The sequence below is a fragment of the Salvelinus alpinus genome, chromosome 15 (assembly GCF_045679555.1).
Source record: "Salvelinus alpinus chromosome 15, SLU_Salpinus.1, whole genome shotgun sequence".
Classification (NCBI taxonomy): domain Eukaryota; kingdom Metazoa; phylum Chordata; class Actinopteri; order Salmoniformes; family Salmonidae; genus Salvelinus; species Salvelinus alpinus.
The window spans coordinates 56678339-56695638 of record NC_092100.1 but is presented as its reverse complement, the minus strand read 5'-3'; the positions used below and the strand labels follow the sequence as shown (position 1 = coordinate 56695638).

The 17300-nt window shown below is 39.9% G+C and overlaps 1 protein-coding gene across 1 annotated transcript in view; it reads right to left on the bottom strand.

The window, feature by feature from the left end:
* The window catches only part of LOC139540396 (cAMP-dependent protein kinase type II-beta regulatory subunit-like), a 32196-nt gene that overhangs the window by 3326 nt on the left and 11570 nt on the right, over positions 1–17300 (bottom strand). The window contains exons 2-10 of the mRNA XM_071344191.1: positions 15188–15223; positions 10825–10877; positions 10473–10556; positions 9945–10051; positions 9542–9695; positions 1336–1437; positions 1044–1118; positions 848–916; positions 140–275 (exon numbers count right to left, since the gene is read on the bottom strand). Of these exons, the coding sequence (XP_071200292.1) occupies positions 140–275; positions 848–916; positions 1044–1118; positions 1336–1437; positions 9542–9695; positions 9945–10051; positions 10473–10556; positions 10825–10877; positions 15188–15223 (816 nt within the window). The remainder of the gene's footprint in view (positions 1–139; positions 276–847; positions 917–1043; positions 1119–1335; positions 1438–9541; positions 9696–9944; positions 10052–10472; positions 10557–10824; positions 10878–15187; positions 15224–17300) is intronic.

Genomic DNA, 17300 nt, shown 5'->3' with positions numbered 1-17300 from the left:
ATGTCTTCCGTCCTTGTTTCTCCAATTCCTGTCAAACCGAATTGGAGGAGACTCTAATGAGATATGAGAAAAATGTAGGACAAGGACGGAGGAGTATATACAAATTTGAGACACAGCCCACAGAGTAAAGGCAGTATACCTAAACATTTAACACTTCCCACAGCATAAGCTGAAGCAGCTCTGGGTTTGTTCGTGACCAAAGCCAGTTCTCCAAAGTACTGCCCTCTTGAGCACGTGGCTATATCGACCTCCTCATCCTCTTGGTCTTTTTTCGTCTAGAGAGAAGACATAAGAGAGCAACATAAACAACATAATATCCCACAAATGGCCTCCTGAGTGGCGCAGCGGTCTAAGGCACTGCATCGCAGTGCTAGAAGCGTCACTACAGACCCGGGTTCGATCCTGGGCTGTATCACAACCGGCCGTGATCGGGAGTCCCATAGGGCGACGCATCGTCCGGGTTAGGGGAGGGTTTGGCTGGGGGGGGCTTTACTTGGCTCATCTCACTCTAGCGACTCCTTGTGGCGGGCCGGGCGCCTGCAGGCTGACCTCGGTCGTCAGTTGAACGGTGTTTCCTCCGACACATTGGTGCGGCTGGCTTCCAGGTTAAGCAGGCAGGTGTTAAGAAGCGCGGTTTGGTGGGTCATGTTTCGGAGGACGCATGACTCGACCTTCACCTCACGAGCCCGTTGGGGAGCTGCAGCGATGAGACAAGATCGAAATTGGGGGGAAAAGGGGGTAAAATCCCACAAAAAAATGTCATTAAAAAAATATCACACAAATCCATCTTAACTAAATTTCTATGTATGATACATTCAAATCTGTAATGTCTTAGAGACAAACTTACCCTGCTTCTTTTCATGGTGATTCTAACTTGACCAGATTCAACTATATAAAAACAATCTGCTAGATCACCCTGCAACAGAACACACATTACAGTATTTCAAATAGCAAATAAACAATACATTAGAATGAAAGAAATACTTGCAAGAAGTGCAATTACCTGGCATGATCATATAGAATAGAATAGAAGAAAACAATACCTGAGAGATGATCTGTTCTTCATCGCTGAATGGTTTAGAAGACAGCACGTCCACTACTTTCATTCTCTCTGAAAGCTGGGGATAACAGGAAAGGCAAACTTTGTTAAGACTGGTTTGCAGGGATGAGTTCGTTCTATACTTTAAATTACACATCATCTGAAAGCTGGGGATAACAGGGCACACACTGATTGGATTGCAGGGACGTATTTGTACTAATGTGAGAGAGAAAATGCACTTTGTGTGCACAAAAACAAATTCTACTGATAAAGATAGAAACACAATAGACCGATACCTCTAGTGACGTAAGGAATGGAAGAGATTCAATGAACTCCTCATAAAGTCTCCTCTTCAACGCGTTGTTCTTTACAATGATCCTCCTGAACGTCAGACGATCCTGAGAACAAACAGACACAGTTGTCAGTATTAGAGGTCGACCGATTAATCGGAATGGCCGATTTAATTAGGGCCGATTTCAAGTTTTCATAACAATCGGAAATCGGTATTTTTGAGCGCCGATTTTCCGATTTTATTATATATATTTTTTTACACCTTTATTTAATCTTTAAACACGATGGCAACACCCACCCGTAGCACGCGCTCCAGCAGGTGTATCTCACTGATCATCCCTAAAGCCAAAACCTCATTTGGCCGCCTTTCCTTCCAGTTCTCTGCTGCCTGCGACTGGAACGAATTGCAAAAATCTCTGAAGTTGGAGACTTTTATCTCCCTCAACAACTTTAAACATCTGCTATCTGAGCAGCTAACCGATCGCTGCAGCTGTACATAGTCCATCGGTATATAGCCCACCCAATTTACCTACCTCATCCCCATACTGTTTTTTATTTATTTACTTTTCATCTCTTTTGCACACCAGTATCTCTACTTGCACATGATCATCTGATGATTTATCACCCCAGTGTTAATCTGCTAAATTGTAATTATTCGCTCCTATGGCCTATTTATTGCCTACCTCCTCATGCCTTTTGCACACATTGTATATAGATTCTCTTTTTTTTCTTTTTTTTCCTACTATGTTATTGACTTGTTTATTGTTTACTCCATGTGTAACTCTGTGTTGTTGCCTGTTCACACTGCTATGCTTTATCTTGGCCAGGTCGCAGTTGCAAATGAGAACTTGTTCTCAACTAGCCTACCTGGTTAAATAAAGGTGAAATAAAATAAAAAATAAAATTTAACTAGGCAAGTCAGTTAACTTCTAGTTCCTCCCAAACCCGGATCCGGGAGCACCCCCCACAGTAAAAAAGCTGACTAGCATAGCCTAGCATAGCGTCACAAGTAAATACTAGCATCTAAATATCATTAAATCACAAGTCCAAGACACCAGATGAAAGATACACTTCTTGTGAATCCAGCCATCATTTCTGATTTTTAAAATGTTTTACAGGGAAGACACAATATGTAAATCTATTAGCTAACCACGTTAGCAAAAGACACCACATTTTTTTACTCCACCAGTTTTTTACTCCATCAGTAGCTATCACTAATTAGACTAAATAAAGATATATATAGCCACTAACCAAGAAACAACTTCATAAGATGACAGTCTGATAACATATTTATGGTATAGCATCTGTTTTTCTCGAAAAATTTGCATTTTTCAGGTATAAATCATAGTTTACCATTGCAGCCACTATCACAAAACTCACCAAAGCGACTAGAATAACTACAGAGAGCAACGTGTATTACCTAATTACTCATCATAAAACATTTCTTAAAAATACACAGCGTACAGCAATTGAAAGACACAGATCTTGTGAATCCAGACAATATTTCAGATTTTCTAAGTGTTTTACAGCGAAAACACAATATATCGTTATATTAGCATACCACATGAGCTAACATCACCCCAGCATTGATTCAAGGCAAAAAGAGCGATAACGTTATCACCACCAAAATATATGAATTTTTTCACTAACCTTCTCAGAATTCTTCAGATGACAGTCCTGTAACATCATATTACACAATGCATATAGAGTTTGTTCGAAAATGTGCATATTTAGCATCACAAATCGTGGTTATGCAATGTAATCAGTCAAAACATGGCATGCATTCTGTCCGGCGCCATCTTGGAAAGGCACCTAAGTTTACGATTATTTATCGATTAGATTGACAAAAAAAATACAGGTTGGACAGCTAATGAAAGATGCATTAGTTATTAATGCAACCGCTGAGTTAGATTTTTAAAATTAACGTTACTAGACATACAGTGTGCGTTACAGCCAGACTAGTGCCGCAATAATGGCCGACAAATGCGTTTACATTTTTCCACATAAATACGGAATAAAATCATAAATAGCTCTTACTTTTGGACGAGCTTCCATCAGAATCTTGGGCAAGTTGTCCTTTGTCCAAAAGAATCGTTGCTTTGTTGTAAAACGTCCTCTTCAACTTCGGAACTAGCAGCTAACAATAGCTACGTGGCACACACATGTCCAAATCCTCAAAGCGCAATACTACGAAACTTCCGAAAATAGCAATATACTCGCATAAACTGATATAAATCGGTTTAAAATAACTTCGTTATGATGTTTCTAACACTTATATCGAATTAAATCACAGACGGATATATCTTATGCCGATAACGAGAGCTTTTGAGCATGCCATTCTGATGTCCTCTCTTGCGCCTTGACGAGCGTCCAAAAGAACGGACATGTCACTCCATGGCCTTTTATAAACTCTGAGAAATACGTAGAGACTCCATTCCACTTCTCATTGGTTACTGACATCCAGGGGAAGGCGGGTGCAGTTCATTTCGACCCATAGGGCACACACAGAGCTTTAAACTGATCTGAGAACAGAGCCTAGATTTCTGACCTTCGCATGTCCTGTCATGATTTTCGCTGTAGAAAGAGTTCTGGTTCACCCACAGACATAATTCAAACGGTTTTAGAAACTAGAGATTGTTTTCTATCCAATAGTAATAATAATATGCATATTGTACGAGCAAGAATTGAGTACGAGGCAGTTTAATTTGGAAATGTAAAAAAATAAATAGTGCTAACAGCTCCCCCTATTGACAAAAGGTTAAGAACACATTCTTATTTTCAATGACGGCCTAGGAACGAGGCAGAACGACAGATTTTTAACCTTGTCAGCTCGGGGGATCCAATCTTGCATCCTTACAGTTAACTAGTCCAATGCTCTAACACCTGATTACATTGCACTCCACGAGGAGCCTGCCTGTTACGCGAATGCAGTAAGCTAAGGTAAGTTGCTAGCTAGCATTAAACTTATCTTATAAAAAACAATCAATCAATGACTGTCATTGCTCCAATGTGTACTTAACTATAAACATCAATGCCTTTCTTAAAATCAATACACAAGTATATATTTTTAAACCTGCATATTTAGCTAAAAGAAATCCAGGTTAGCAGGCAATATGAACCAGGTGAAATTGTGTCATTTCTCTTGCGTTCATTGCACGCAGAGTCAGGGTATATGCAACAGTTTGGGCCGCCTGGCTCTTTGCAAACTAATTTGCCAGAATTTTACGTAATTATGACATAACATTGAAGGTTGTGCAATGTAACAGGAATATTTAGACTCATGGATGCCACCCGTTAGATAAAATACGGAACGGAATAAACGTTTTGTTTTCGAGGGGATAGTTTCCGGAATAGTCAAAGGTATATGGTTTAGAGAGAAATAGTCGACTCGTTTTAATTCCTGTAATAACTTGCGGCTGCACTTGAAAGGGGTTCCTTTCGTTATTTTACCGTTCATGTCTTCCATAGAGAATGTCTTGATCTACTTCAAATAAGGTCTGTGTTTCGCGGAGGAGCAGACTGACAGGGGACCATGCAGACAAGCTCTGCTTTCTGCACTACAACCTAAAACTTAACTAGGAATATTGAAGACCCATGAAAGCTGGTGGTTCGTTTTAACATATGTTCTCATTTTATTTGAGACTAAATTGATTTTATTTATGTATTATATTAAGTTAAAATAAAAGTGTTCATTGTTCATTCAGTATTGTTGCAATTGTCATTATTACAAAAATGTGTGTGTGTATATCATCATATATATCATATATATCATATATATATATATATATACATTTTTTTAATCGGCCGATTAATCGGCATCAGCTTTTTTTGTCCTCCAATAATCGGTATCGGTATCGGCGTTGAAAAATCATAATCGGTCGACCTCTAGTCAGTATATCTCTAATAATTTATAATGGTAGGATGAAAACAACAAGTCATGTCGATGTCTGGCAATGGTGAATGATATAGTCAAGACAAACAGTCCACAATTTGGGATTGTTTTGTTCAGTGCAGTATTATTTCCACTCCTATGATTCGTTTTTCCTTTTAGTCCCTGTGTCCAACATTACATTTTCCAGCAGAGGGAGCTGCATCTCTAACCAATGTCAAGATTTTCCCCAAAAAGCTGCAGAAGTGTCCTATTATTATATCAAGCATTTATCATTGGTTGGTTTATCAGGATTCCCATTAGCTTTTACCGAAGCAGCAGCTATTCTTCCTGGGGTCCACACAAAAACATAAAACACGACAAATAACAAAACACTGATACACTCATAGACAAGAACAGTCACATAAATCTACAATACATCAATATACAAACAATACAGCAAAATAATAATGTACGGGTAGATTGCGTGTTAGAGTGTGATAGAGTGTGTCTATGTGTGGGTGGCAGGTAGCCTAGCAGTTAAGAGTGTTGGGCCAGTAACTGAAAGATTTCTGACTCGAATACCTGAGCCAATTAGGTGAAAAATCTGTCGATGTGCCCTTGAGCAAGGCCCAAGTCGCTCTGGATAAGAGAGTTAGCTAAATGACTAGAAAGTGAATGTTTGTGTGTGTGTCATTTCACAGTCCCTATTGTGCCATGAGATGTTGTTATATACATTTTTTGTGGTAATTTTGCTGTTTAGTTGAGTAATTGGAGATAGCTCTGTATAATACTGTGGTGGGTGATTCTTAAACCGGTTTTAATCACAGCGGTAACAAAGTGAGTTAGAAAACCATGACGCATCTGCAACAATCAGCTATCATTCTGAAGACTAAGATGCTTAGTTTATGGCACGGTGTCTTAATTTAAATATATTTAACATTTTTGTCTGAATTTTGTACATTTTCACCCCAAATTCTCATTACCGAAAAGCGTCCGGATTAAATTCTCTGGTCATTTTATACAATTTTACTTTAGAAAAACCTAACTTATTTGAATAAAACACAAAATATGTTGCTGTAGTTTGTCCATAAATCATAAATGTTTTATACTGGTTGAAGTTTACATTAAACTATAATATTTATTACGTAAAAACACAATGTCTTTCTCATTACGGTAACATGTTTTTTGATTTGCTGTAAAAACACGAATACATTTTTTAATAAAGTTGTTTTCACCCATGATGGATCATCTAGAAGAGTAGTCCTTAGATGAGCACAACATAACAAGTAATTATGACAAAAAAGGTTAGGAAAAGCTTATGTGTATAATTAAATTTGTAATATATTTGTTTGCAGTGTTATGCTTAAAACTCAGGCCTTTTCAATAAGTGAGAAATGTAAAAAAATATATGTTTATATATTTTTGGGACTTTGAAAACTATTGCGGTAATGAGAATTTTTGCATTGGTAGTTTTGGAAATTGTGGTAAAATGCATAATATCTGATCAATAAACATAACAATAATTATTCATTAAATAGCTAAAGATCCAAATCTTAGTAATCCAAGAGGAATTATGGTTGAAAATGTGTTTCTTTTTTTAACATTTATTATTTTGTCAAGTGTCAGTTTCTTGAGAATCACCCGTGTGTTCCCGTGAATTCCTTTTGGACTTGGGGACTGTGAAGAGACCCCTGGTGGCATGTCTTGTGGGGTGTGTACGGGTGTCTGAGCTAAATGTTATTTAATTATGCAGACAATCTGGAATTTTCGTCGCAGTAATATTTCTCATAAAAACTAAAAGAGAAGATGATCATCTCTTGTCAAGCGTCAACCAGGAAAGACTGACATGTTGTTGATGTTAGTGCTGTATGCAGCAAGGCATGCTGCTCTGTTTGAGCCAGCTGCAGCTGTGCTTGGTATTTTCTTTGCTGCACTTCACCATTTTACTGGACAGTAATCAATATTGGACAAGACCAGAGCCTGAACAACTAGTACAGTTGATTTCTGTGTAAAAAAACGCAGAACCTTTTCATAGACATACCCCTCCACATCTTCACAACTCATTTGTCAATATGACTTGACCATGATAATTGACCATCCGATGTTATACCTAGGAGTTTAGCTTCCTCGACTTGCTCAATGGTCACACCCTTTATGCACAACTCCAGCTGAGGTTTACATCTTAGAGAATGTTTTGAACCAAATACAATGCTATTATGAATTACCCATTCTAATTTTCCCAGGTACTCAACGCCATGGTCTGGTAGCATTTGGGGTTATCACCTGTACAAGGACTCATGTGCTGCTAATGTACAGAGTGTAATCCTTACAGCTCAGAGAGGAAGGATTCTTGGAAGCTCTTTGTACAAAACATGGCTTTCACCTCACTGACCTTTCTCAGATGTTTATCGATAGCTTAATACATACAGTGCATTCAGAAAGTATTCAGACCCTTTGACTTTTTCCACATTTTGTTACATTACAACCTTATTCTAAAATTGATACAATTATTTCCCCCCTAATCAATCTACACAGAATACCCCATAATGACAAAGCGAAAACAGGTTTTTAGACATTTTTGCAACTGTATGAAAAAATATGTATCTTATGTATCTTATTTACATAAGTATTCAGACCCTTTGCTATGAGACTCGAAATTGAGCTCAGGTGCATCCTGTATCCATTGATCATCGTTGAGATGTTTCTATCACGTGATTGGAGTCCACATGTGGTAAACTAAATTGATTGGACATGATTTGGAAAGGCACACACCTACAGTGTCTATATAAGGTCTTACTGTTGACAGTTCATGTCAAAGCAAAAACCAAGCTGTGAGTTCGAAGGAATTGTCTGTAGAGTTCCGAAACAGGATTGTGTCGAGGCACAGATCTGGGGAAGGATACCAAAACATTTCTGCAGCATTGAAGGTCCCCAAGAACACAGTGGCCTCCATCACGCGTAAATGGAAGAAGTTAGGTACCACCAAGACTCTTCCTAGAGCTGGCCACCTGGCCAAACTGAGCAATCGGGGGAGAAGGGCATTGGTCAGGGAGGTGACCACTCTGGCAGAGCTCCAGAGTTCCTCTGTGGAGATGGGAGAACCTTCCAGTAGGACAACCATCTCTGCAGCACTCCACCAATCAGGTATTTCACTGAGGAAAGGGGAAAGGGGGATACCTAGTCAGTTGTAGAACTCAATGCCTTCAGCTGAAATGTGTATTCCGCATTTAACCCAAACCACTCTGAATCAGAGAGGTGTGGGGGGCTGCCTTAATCGACATTCACGTCTTCGGCACCCGGGGAACAGTGGGTTAACTGCCTTGCTCAGGAGTGGCCAGACTCCTCAGTGAAAGGTACATGACAGCCCACTTGGAGTTTGCCAAAAGGTACCTAAAAGACTCAGACCATGAGAAACGAGATTTTCTGGTCTGATGAAACCAAGAATAAAGTATTTGGCCTGAATGCCAAGCGTCACATCTGGAGGAAACCTGGCACCATCCCTACAATGAAGCATGGTGGTGGGAGCATCATGCTGCGGGGATGTTTTTCAGTGGCAGGGACTGAGAGACTAGTCAGGATTGAAGGAAGGAAAGATGAACGGAGCAAAGTACAGAGAGATCCTTGATGAAAACCTGCTCCAGAGCGCTCAGGACCTCAGACTGGGGTGAAGGTTCACCTTCCAACAGGACAATGACCCTAAGCACGCCGCAAAGACAACGCAGGAGTGGCTTCGGGACAAGTCTCTGAGTGGCCCAGCCAGAGCCCGGACATGAACCCGATCAAACATCTCTGGAGAGACCTGAAAATAGCTGTGCAGCGACACTCCCCATCCAACCTGACAGAGCTTGAGAGGATCTGCAGAGAAGAATGGAAGTTCGAACAAATACAGGAGTGCCAAGCTTGTAACGTAATACCCAAGAAGATTTGAGGCTGTAATCGCTGCCAAAGGTGCTTCAACAAAGTACTGAGTAAAGGGTGTGAATACTTATGTAAATGGATTATTTCAGTTATTTATTTTTATTTCTAAAAACATGTTTTTTCTTTGTCATTATGGTGTGTAGATTGATGAGGGGAAAAAAATATTTAATCCATTTTAGAATAAGGCGTAACGTAACAAAATGTGGAAAAAGTCAAGGGGTCTGAATACTTTGCACCACCTTACAGGCATTTTGTCCATGTGATTGATGCAAAATTGACAACTGAGCCATGCTGACATTGACCGTTTTCCAGAAAACTGCCAGACAACTGCTACCCCATCATACAATATGCACTGTACAGTACTGTCGGTTACTGCATGTACTATGAGGTACAGTTTAGGGAACAGAAAATAATTCACTCACCAGGCACCAGAGAGCTCCAGGCGAGGTGGCTATGATGGTAGCCGCCCTGGGGGTGTTGTACATCAGGGCCAGCTCTCCAAAGCTCCCCCGGTTATCATAGGCTCCCACAGTCTTCTCAATGCCATCAACCCTCATGCAGATATCAAATATCCCTCTGAGAGAGGGGGGAGAGAGGACGAGATTTAGAGAGAACAATTTGGATCATATAACAGTCCTTTCAAGACAAATACAGTGTGGAACTGAAATGAAACTATTGCCAAATATACTATGATGTATTGAGGAACATTTGGGGAGTAACCCCCGAAAGGTTGTCAGTCCGATAGTTGAACCATTACGCCAAGAACTCCAAACCTCTTGATGAGGTTGTTAGGTGTTAAGGTTACTATAGTATGTCAGGGTTTACCTTTCTATAACGTAGAAGTTATCCCCATCGTCATCTTGATCTATGATGTGCTCTCCTACCGCAAAGAACTTCTCAAACATGGCGTCAAGTACTTGCGAAAATTGTTCCTGTGGTATGAGAAAACAAACAAGAAATAAAAATACAGACTGAAACAAAGACCTGAGGATTATATCAAACAAGCAGTCTATTCAAATAGAAAACATTGTATTGAGTATTTGTAATAGTAAGGCCCTAGGCTACACATTACTCATTACACAGCATCATACATGAATACTTCAACTTGATTCCTCGCTACATGCTGTTACAGTACTTACAAATAATTGGCAAAACAATCCCACAGTGCATCGGGCCATGGCACAAAGCTACTGGCCCCAGGCTGTTCTGTTCTCTTTTCTGTGTATAGAGTGTGTGCGTGTGCGTGTGCGTGCGTGTGCGTGTGTAATGAAGCATAGCAGATAGTGAATGGAGGGAAAGGGAGACCCACTACAGTACGATGAGGGAATAGAAATATAACATTCTTCATCTTACCGGGTCCAGGTTTTTAAACAGGAGGATATCTCGGCAGGCCTCCTGTAGTCTTTGCCTCTGCTCGTCTGTTTTAGGGTGGGCAACCTGGGAAAGCACCCACATGCTATGTCATTGACAAAGATAGTTTGCAAGAACACTTCTTCTTGTCCTTCACATCCAACTATCTGTATACTCCATGCACTAATACCAATACTCATCTAGTACAACATCATTTAGAAAACATAGCTGACATTTGGCTTGTCATCATTTTTTTTTTTTATCTCCAGAGAGTTCATTTCTTCAACAGTTTCTCTGTAGTCTCTGTAATAGTTTCTTGTACAGTGCCACTTTTTGAAATGCAGGGCCATCTTACCCTCTGCTCTTTGTCCTCCTCGTCTTCATCAGGGTTGAATGCCTCGGCACACACTGTATGATAGAAGAGATTATTAAAAGTTACTGCAAGACATTCACATTCCCTGAAAATGAAATATGCTGACCAGAAACATACACATTCTGTTCAAGACATATGTTGCTTGTCAGAAAAGGTTAACAAAAAAAATCTAAGAAATGTAGAAAAGTAGAAGATACAAGATTTTCCACAGAAAAGTGACACGGTATTTCATCCATTACTGGTCCTCGTCTTCTAAGCAACTGTCTTATTCACGGTGGATTTAGAGCCTTTGTGTACAATTATTTTATTAAACACAACCTTGTTTTAAAAGTATTGGGCCTATAACGAACTTCGTCAAGATATACGTTGTCTGTGTAAGAGATTCATTAAAGATAATACGAGGTCCATCTTCCAACAAAGGAATATATTGTAAAAAATATGTAGATATCCATGACATCTCTGAGAGATTTAGTAATCATAATAAAGTATCACTTTTTAAACAGATCAGAGAGATAAAGAGTGAGTTAACGCAACCAGAATTGAGCCAGAGCTTATTATGGGGTGATAATACCTTCATTTTACACTTGAAGTTGACACAATAAAGACTTTATGATTGAAGATGCCATAGACCTTTTTCACAAAGTGACGACAGTTCAGCTTCTCTAATACCACACAAAAACAAAGGCACTGACCCCAAACCTCCCCTGACGACTTTAAAGATGGCTGGCCAGGGGGCCTCTCTTTTCACCTTTCTTCCGGCATGAGTGCCCAACAGCTAGCCTGGTCAACCAGACTGAGTGCTACGTTCATTGGTGAGCGCAGTGGTCAGTATCGTTGACCGGCCTAGCCAATCGGCTCCTAGATGCCTCCAGCCAACCATCCTCTTACTAACCATCCAGATAACAGTACAGTCACTCCTCTGTCTGTCCGTCTTCATCAATAACCTCGACTTCCCACGCAACAGACTAGGATGGATCCGCATATCAACACGGTCCTGCTGCCGCTAGTTTCATCTCATGTCAACCTGCATCATTTTGTGATTGACTTCCTTCCTGGGGTTTGTTAAAGGAAGATCGAAATGACGGTGATAATTCATCTCTATTGTAAGCAGAGGCCGGGTAAAATGAAACACAGTGGAGGAAGAGATCGGATTAATGGCCTCTGTGAGTGTTAATGCCTACCAGTTACATTATCCAGGGGATTTTCATATCCACAACGACCGGAGACGTTACCTGTCCTACATACTCATTCTTACTCTAATTTTAAACTAAATCAAAATAATATGATAGAATAGAACTAAAAACATTCTGTGATCTTTACTACAGAGTGGACCTAAAAAAGTATGCAGCCTGACTACCTGTGTAACTTCAGAAAGTCTCCTTGAGTAAGAGATCTCGGTTTTGTAAGGAGACTGCTGACTGAACGAACAGGCCAGACAGAGAAGTACCGTACTGTAGAAAATGGAAGATTCCAGGGTTCAATTCCCCAACTGTCCTTGTAAATAAGAATTTGTTCTTGACTGACTTGCCTAGTTAAATAAAGGTTACACTAAGAGCATAACATTTCTACACCCTAATTGTAGTCTACCCAATACCCAAACGGAGATTCAGTGAAAAAAGAAATCACATTGATTTATCAAGACCAGTCCCCATGCTTGTCTCAGAGCAGCGCAAAATTGTGTATTGTTGTAGGCTATTGCTTAAAATCCTATTACTTCTATCTTCAATATGCTTTTTAAATAAATAAGGCATACACCACTTTTAACAGCACATTACTCAACACTAGTGAGACTCATGTTGCCTACGGTAGGGCTGCAGTATATCGAAAAATATGACGTGACTCTCCGCCAATAATTACATATAGAGGATTGGAGGATTCTAAATTAAAACCAAAAGCCACCTCATGGGTCTCCCGGTGGCGGCCGGCACTGGTATCGAACCTACATCTGTAGCATTGCATTTTGCACTCCGGGAGTCCCCATCCACTCCGGAGGCCCCATCCACTCCGGGAGTCCCCATCCACTCCGGGAGTCCCCATCCACTCCGGGAGTCCCCATCCACTCCGGAGGCCCCATCCACAAAGTATCAAAATACAGAGAGGTGTTGATAAAAGTATATCGTCCTGCTAATAGTCCATAATGGGCTATTATAATACTGTACATGGTGTCCAAGTCAGGATAACCAAAACATTTATTTATTAAAGACTATCAGAAAAATGTTGGTACTTATTTATTTTTATCCAAAGCCATGAATGAGTGAGTCACTCAGCTTTTTGTAGTTGCCGGGCTGTATGACTGTGCCACACAACTTGATAATTGTTCACGATATTTTGGAGGTTATTTCGTTTTCAAAAAAACGAAAGTGAGCAATTGTAATCTGAATAAAGGCCAAAACATTTAATTATGTTTTTAGATGTAATACATAATACTTTTTGCTGTATCATTTGTTTTGTCTTTTCTGGTGGATTAAACTGAAAGTACAACCAATCACGGCCGGTTGTGATACAGCCAACCTAACTAAGAAATACATTTGATGATAGAATTCTCTCCCTACCCTCCTTCTAGACAAGTCTATTGTCCAGCTACCTGCTAATAGCCATAATGGCGCTGTACAACGTGACCGTGTGTGTTTGAAAGAGTCTTTTCCAGTAAGCAACAATTTGTTTATGTCACACCCTGAACTGTTTCATCTGTCTTTGTGATTGTCTCCACCCCATCCAGGTGTCGCCCATCTTCCCCGTTATCCCCTGTGTATTTATACCTGTGTTCTCTGTTTGTCTGTTGCCAGTTCGTCTTCTTTTTTCAAGGCAACCAGAATTTTGTGTCTCAGCTCCTGCTTTTCCAGTCTCTCTTTTCTCGCCCTCCTGCTTTTGACACTTGCCAGTCCTGACTCCGAGCACGCCTGCCTGACCACTCTGCCTGCCCGACCCTAAGCCTGCCTGCCGACCGGTACCGTTGCCCCACCTCTGGTTTACCGACCCCTGCCTGCCTTGACCTGTCTATTGCCTGCCTCTGTTGGAATATGAAACTATTGTTTATTCGACGTGGTCTGCATCTGGGTCTTACCTTCACACCTGACAGTTTACCTTCATTAGACAACTTTGTTACAATATTTCTGTAAATCAGTGATATTTATTCCCATAGTATTTCTTTATGGAGCCATTACTAAATAAACTTCGCATTTTGAAAGAGTATTTTTATAATTATTTTATTAACGATTATTTTATTAATAATGCCATTATTAGTTACATTGTTTTAGTTTGAACGTGCAGACTGGCACTAAGAACAGCGGGAACGTCTCCCTAGTCAGCTCCATTATTAGTGCAACGCCCCTTAAAGTGTTGCTCTGTGCTACCCAGTGTGGCGGGGTGGCGGTCCACCCCCCCCCTTCCTCTTCCTCCCTTCCCCATGGGCTAGGTCTGTCTTCTGTGCGCAGCTCTACAGCCCATCCTGTGCCCCCTGCCCTCGTGCCTTGAACCTCGTGTGCTTTCAGTGGATACAGCTGGAGAACTGCAAGGCAATCCCATTGTGTGCCACTCGGGTGCATGACCAATATGACCCATATATATTGTCCTGCTAATAATTGTGTTAATAATATATCTGTGAGAATATCCAAGGGGCTTTTATATAATTCTAAATTAATAATAATCATAATCGCTTTGTTTAAAAAAAGAACAATATTTTGGAGATGATTTTGTTTTCAAATAACGTAAAATGAGAGAGAAAAACGCCAATCCTGAACATGGGGTGAGACATTGTTACTAATTTGTAAATAAAGCCAGTTTGTTATTTAGAATTATTTATTTATCTTTTTAGAGGGAGAGAAACCAAATACCTACAGTCATCTCATGGGTCTCCCAGTCGAGGCCAGCACAGGTATTGAACCAGCATCTGTTGCAACACAGTTTGCACTGCTACGCAGTGTCTTAGACCTTTGCACCACTCAAGCACTGTACAACATAACCAGTCGGGAGAGGGCTACAACACTACAGTAAGAGCAAAATAATCCTAACAAAATAAAATAAAATAAAACCTTAGTGTAACAACAGTTTTAGTAAGTAATACTGAAGTCGTGCACAATTATCAGTTTCTATTTAGGTTTATGTTACACATTCATTGTCAGTTAGAGACACAGTAGGACCCAAAAGCATAATCAGTGCTCTAACTCCCCCTTGTGGTGGTATGGAATAATGAAGTGGTGACGCAGGGTACCGTACTAAACCACAATATTACCTCTAAGTCCCGCAGCATAATAACAAACTTTTAGTGGAGCAACCACTGTACTAATAATGTTCAGGCTTTTGTTCCACCCTAACACACCAGAAACAACAACAATAACACACTCACCTGATGCTCTTCTAATAAATCGACTCATCACAGGAGCTGAAAAAAAGTGGAAAAGCGAGGTTGTGAGGTGATCATATAGGATTACATTGGAATCTGTTGTGGTGAAACTGCCATGTCAGTTTGCGATATCACGACAACGAATATCACTTCAAACAACGAACACTGTTTTATTCCCTCAGACATCATTGCATATCATTGCACACGCGATAGAACAGCAGTGTGTCCTACGATTCTTTAAAAAATTACTTTTCTGGAAGCTCATCTCCTCCTTTTCCAAAACAAAACAAAAACAATAACAAATGCGCCTGGGGCGACCAGTGGCACTGTTTCACCTTTTGCAGATCTCAGCTTTAAGGCCAAATCAAGAAATATTGCAGTGATACCATACATGTTCTACATTTTCTTAATCAAAGCTGGCAACTGAATGACAGGTGAAAAGAACTCTTAACCTACTGTGGATTGTTATAACAATGTTGAACACAGATGTTACCTAAAGCTGAATGCATATCCTCTCTTTTTGATAACATCATCAATACCGCCCATGTGCAGCTAACATGGCTGCCATGGAATTGGTTGTGTCATGTAAATGCATCATAATACTTTTGGTAGAAACCTCAATGTCCAAACTCTCTATTATATCTTTGCTTTGCAAAACACCAGGGAAGCAAGCACCCTTTGCTAACCTAAAACTCCCAATAAGGAAGTGATGCTGAGTCCTTTGACGTGTGTTTTGCTTCTCTGATCAAGTAACTGTCCAATGAAAATCTAACTTTTAAAAGTTCATATTCAATCAAATGTACCTATAAAGCCCTTTTTACATACCCGATGTACAGAAACCTAGCCTAAAACAACCAATATTCTGTTAACTCATACCCAAATAACTCATCCTATACTTTTATTTGTGGCCAAAGCATGAATTGGAGAAAAAAACACTTCAAAAAGCCCACCTCAAACTTGTTTCTCAAACAGACTGTTTGAAAAATGCTTGCTATTGCCTCATAGAGGATGATGAGCTGGCCAATCAGCGGTCTACTCGCATGAATATTTTTAATGACCGGTATACGCCCACATCATTCTATTGTTGGGGTACGCCTACATCATTCTAACACAGAAAAGCTGCATTTTAACACACTTAATTCACATTTTATGGAAGAAAAACCATTTCCCTCATATTGTAATTCATTATAGGTCATATTTCATAGAAATCTGGAAACACTGGACAGTTACTTTAAATTAGAAAACAAAATGTAATCTTAGTGAACCACACCTACACATGAAAAATACCAGCCTTGTCTCATAGACTAGACGTAACATAGTAAACGTAAATCCGGGACACTCAAATTAGTATGAAATCGTACGTTTGGTATGGTTTCCTAAGACAGAAGGTTACTTTTGGCAAAAACAAAAGGAGGGTGGTCGGTCGCAGTGGATGGGAGATGTATAACGCGAATGTCTAGCAACCCAAAGGTTGCATGTTTGAACCTCATCATGGACAATTTTAGCTAATTAGCAACTTTGCAACGACTGACTACTTTTTAGCTACTTAGTATGTTAGCTAACTCTTCCCCTAACCCTAACCCTTTAACCTTTTCACAAGTGAGTTCCACCCAGAGAGAGTTTTTTATGCGAGTCATGTCAGAATGCACTCACTGTTCCAAAATGTGATTGTTACGCAGCCGGACAATTAACCCGTTCGGCCTGCTAATTATCTATAGGCTATTATCTACTTGTCAAATTCAAATTAATTTCAAACAAGTTTTATTTACCTGCCATTTCCTGGTTGCAAAAATTTTAATAGTTTGCCTAATTTCAGTTTTTGTGATAAAACAAGCAAGTATAGTGTAGAGAATAATTGAACCATCTAAACCGCTGGGAAATAGTTACCATAACCCAAAGAATGTGAAATGTCAGAATAATATTAGAGAGAATGATTTATTTCAGCTTTTATTTCTTTCATCACATTCCCAGTGGGTCAGAAGTTTACATACATTCAATTATTATTTTGTAGCATTGCCTTTAAATTGTTTAACGTGGGTCAAAATTATTCGGTAGCCTTCCACAAGCTTCCCACAATAAGTTGGGTGAATTTTGGCAAATTCCTCCTGACAGAGCT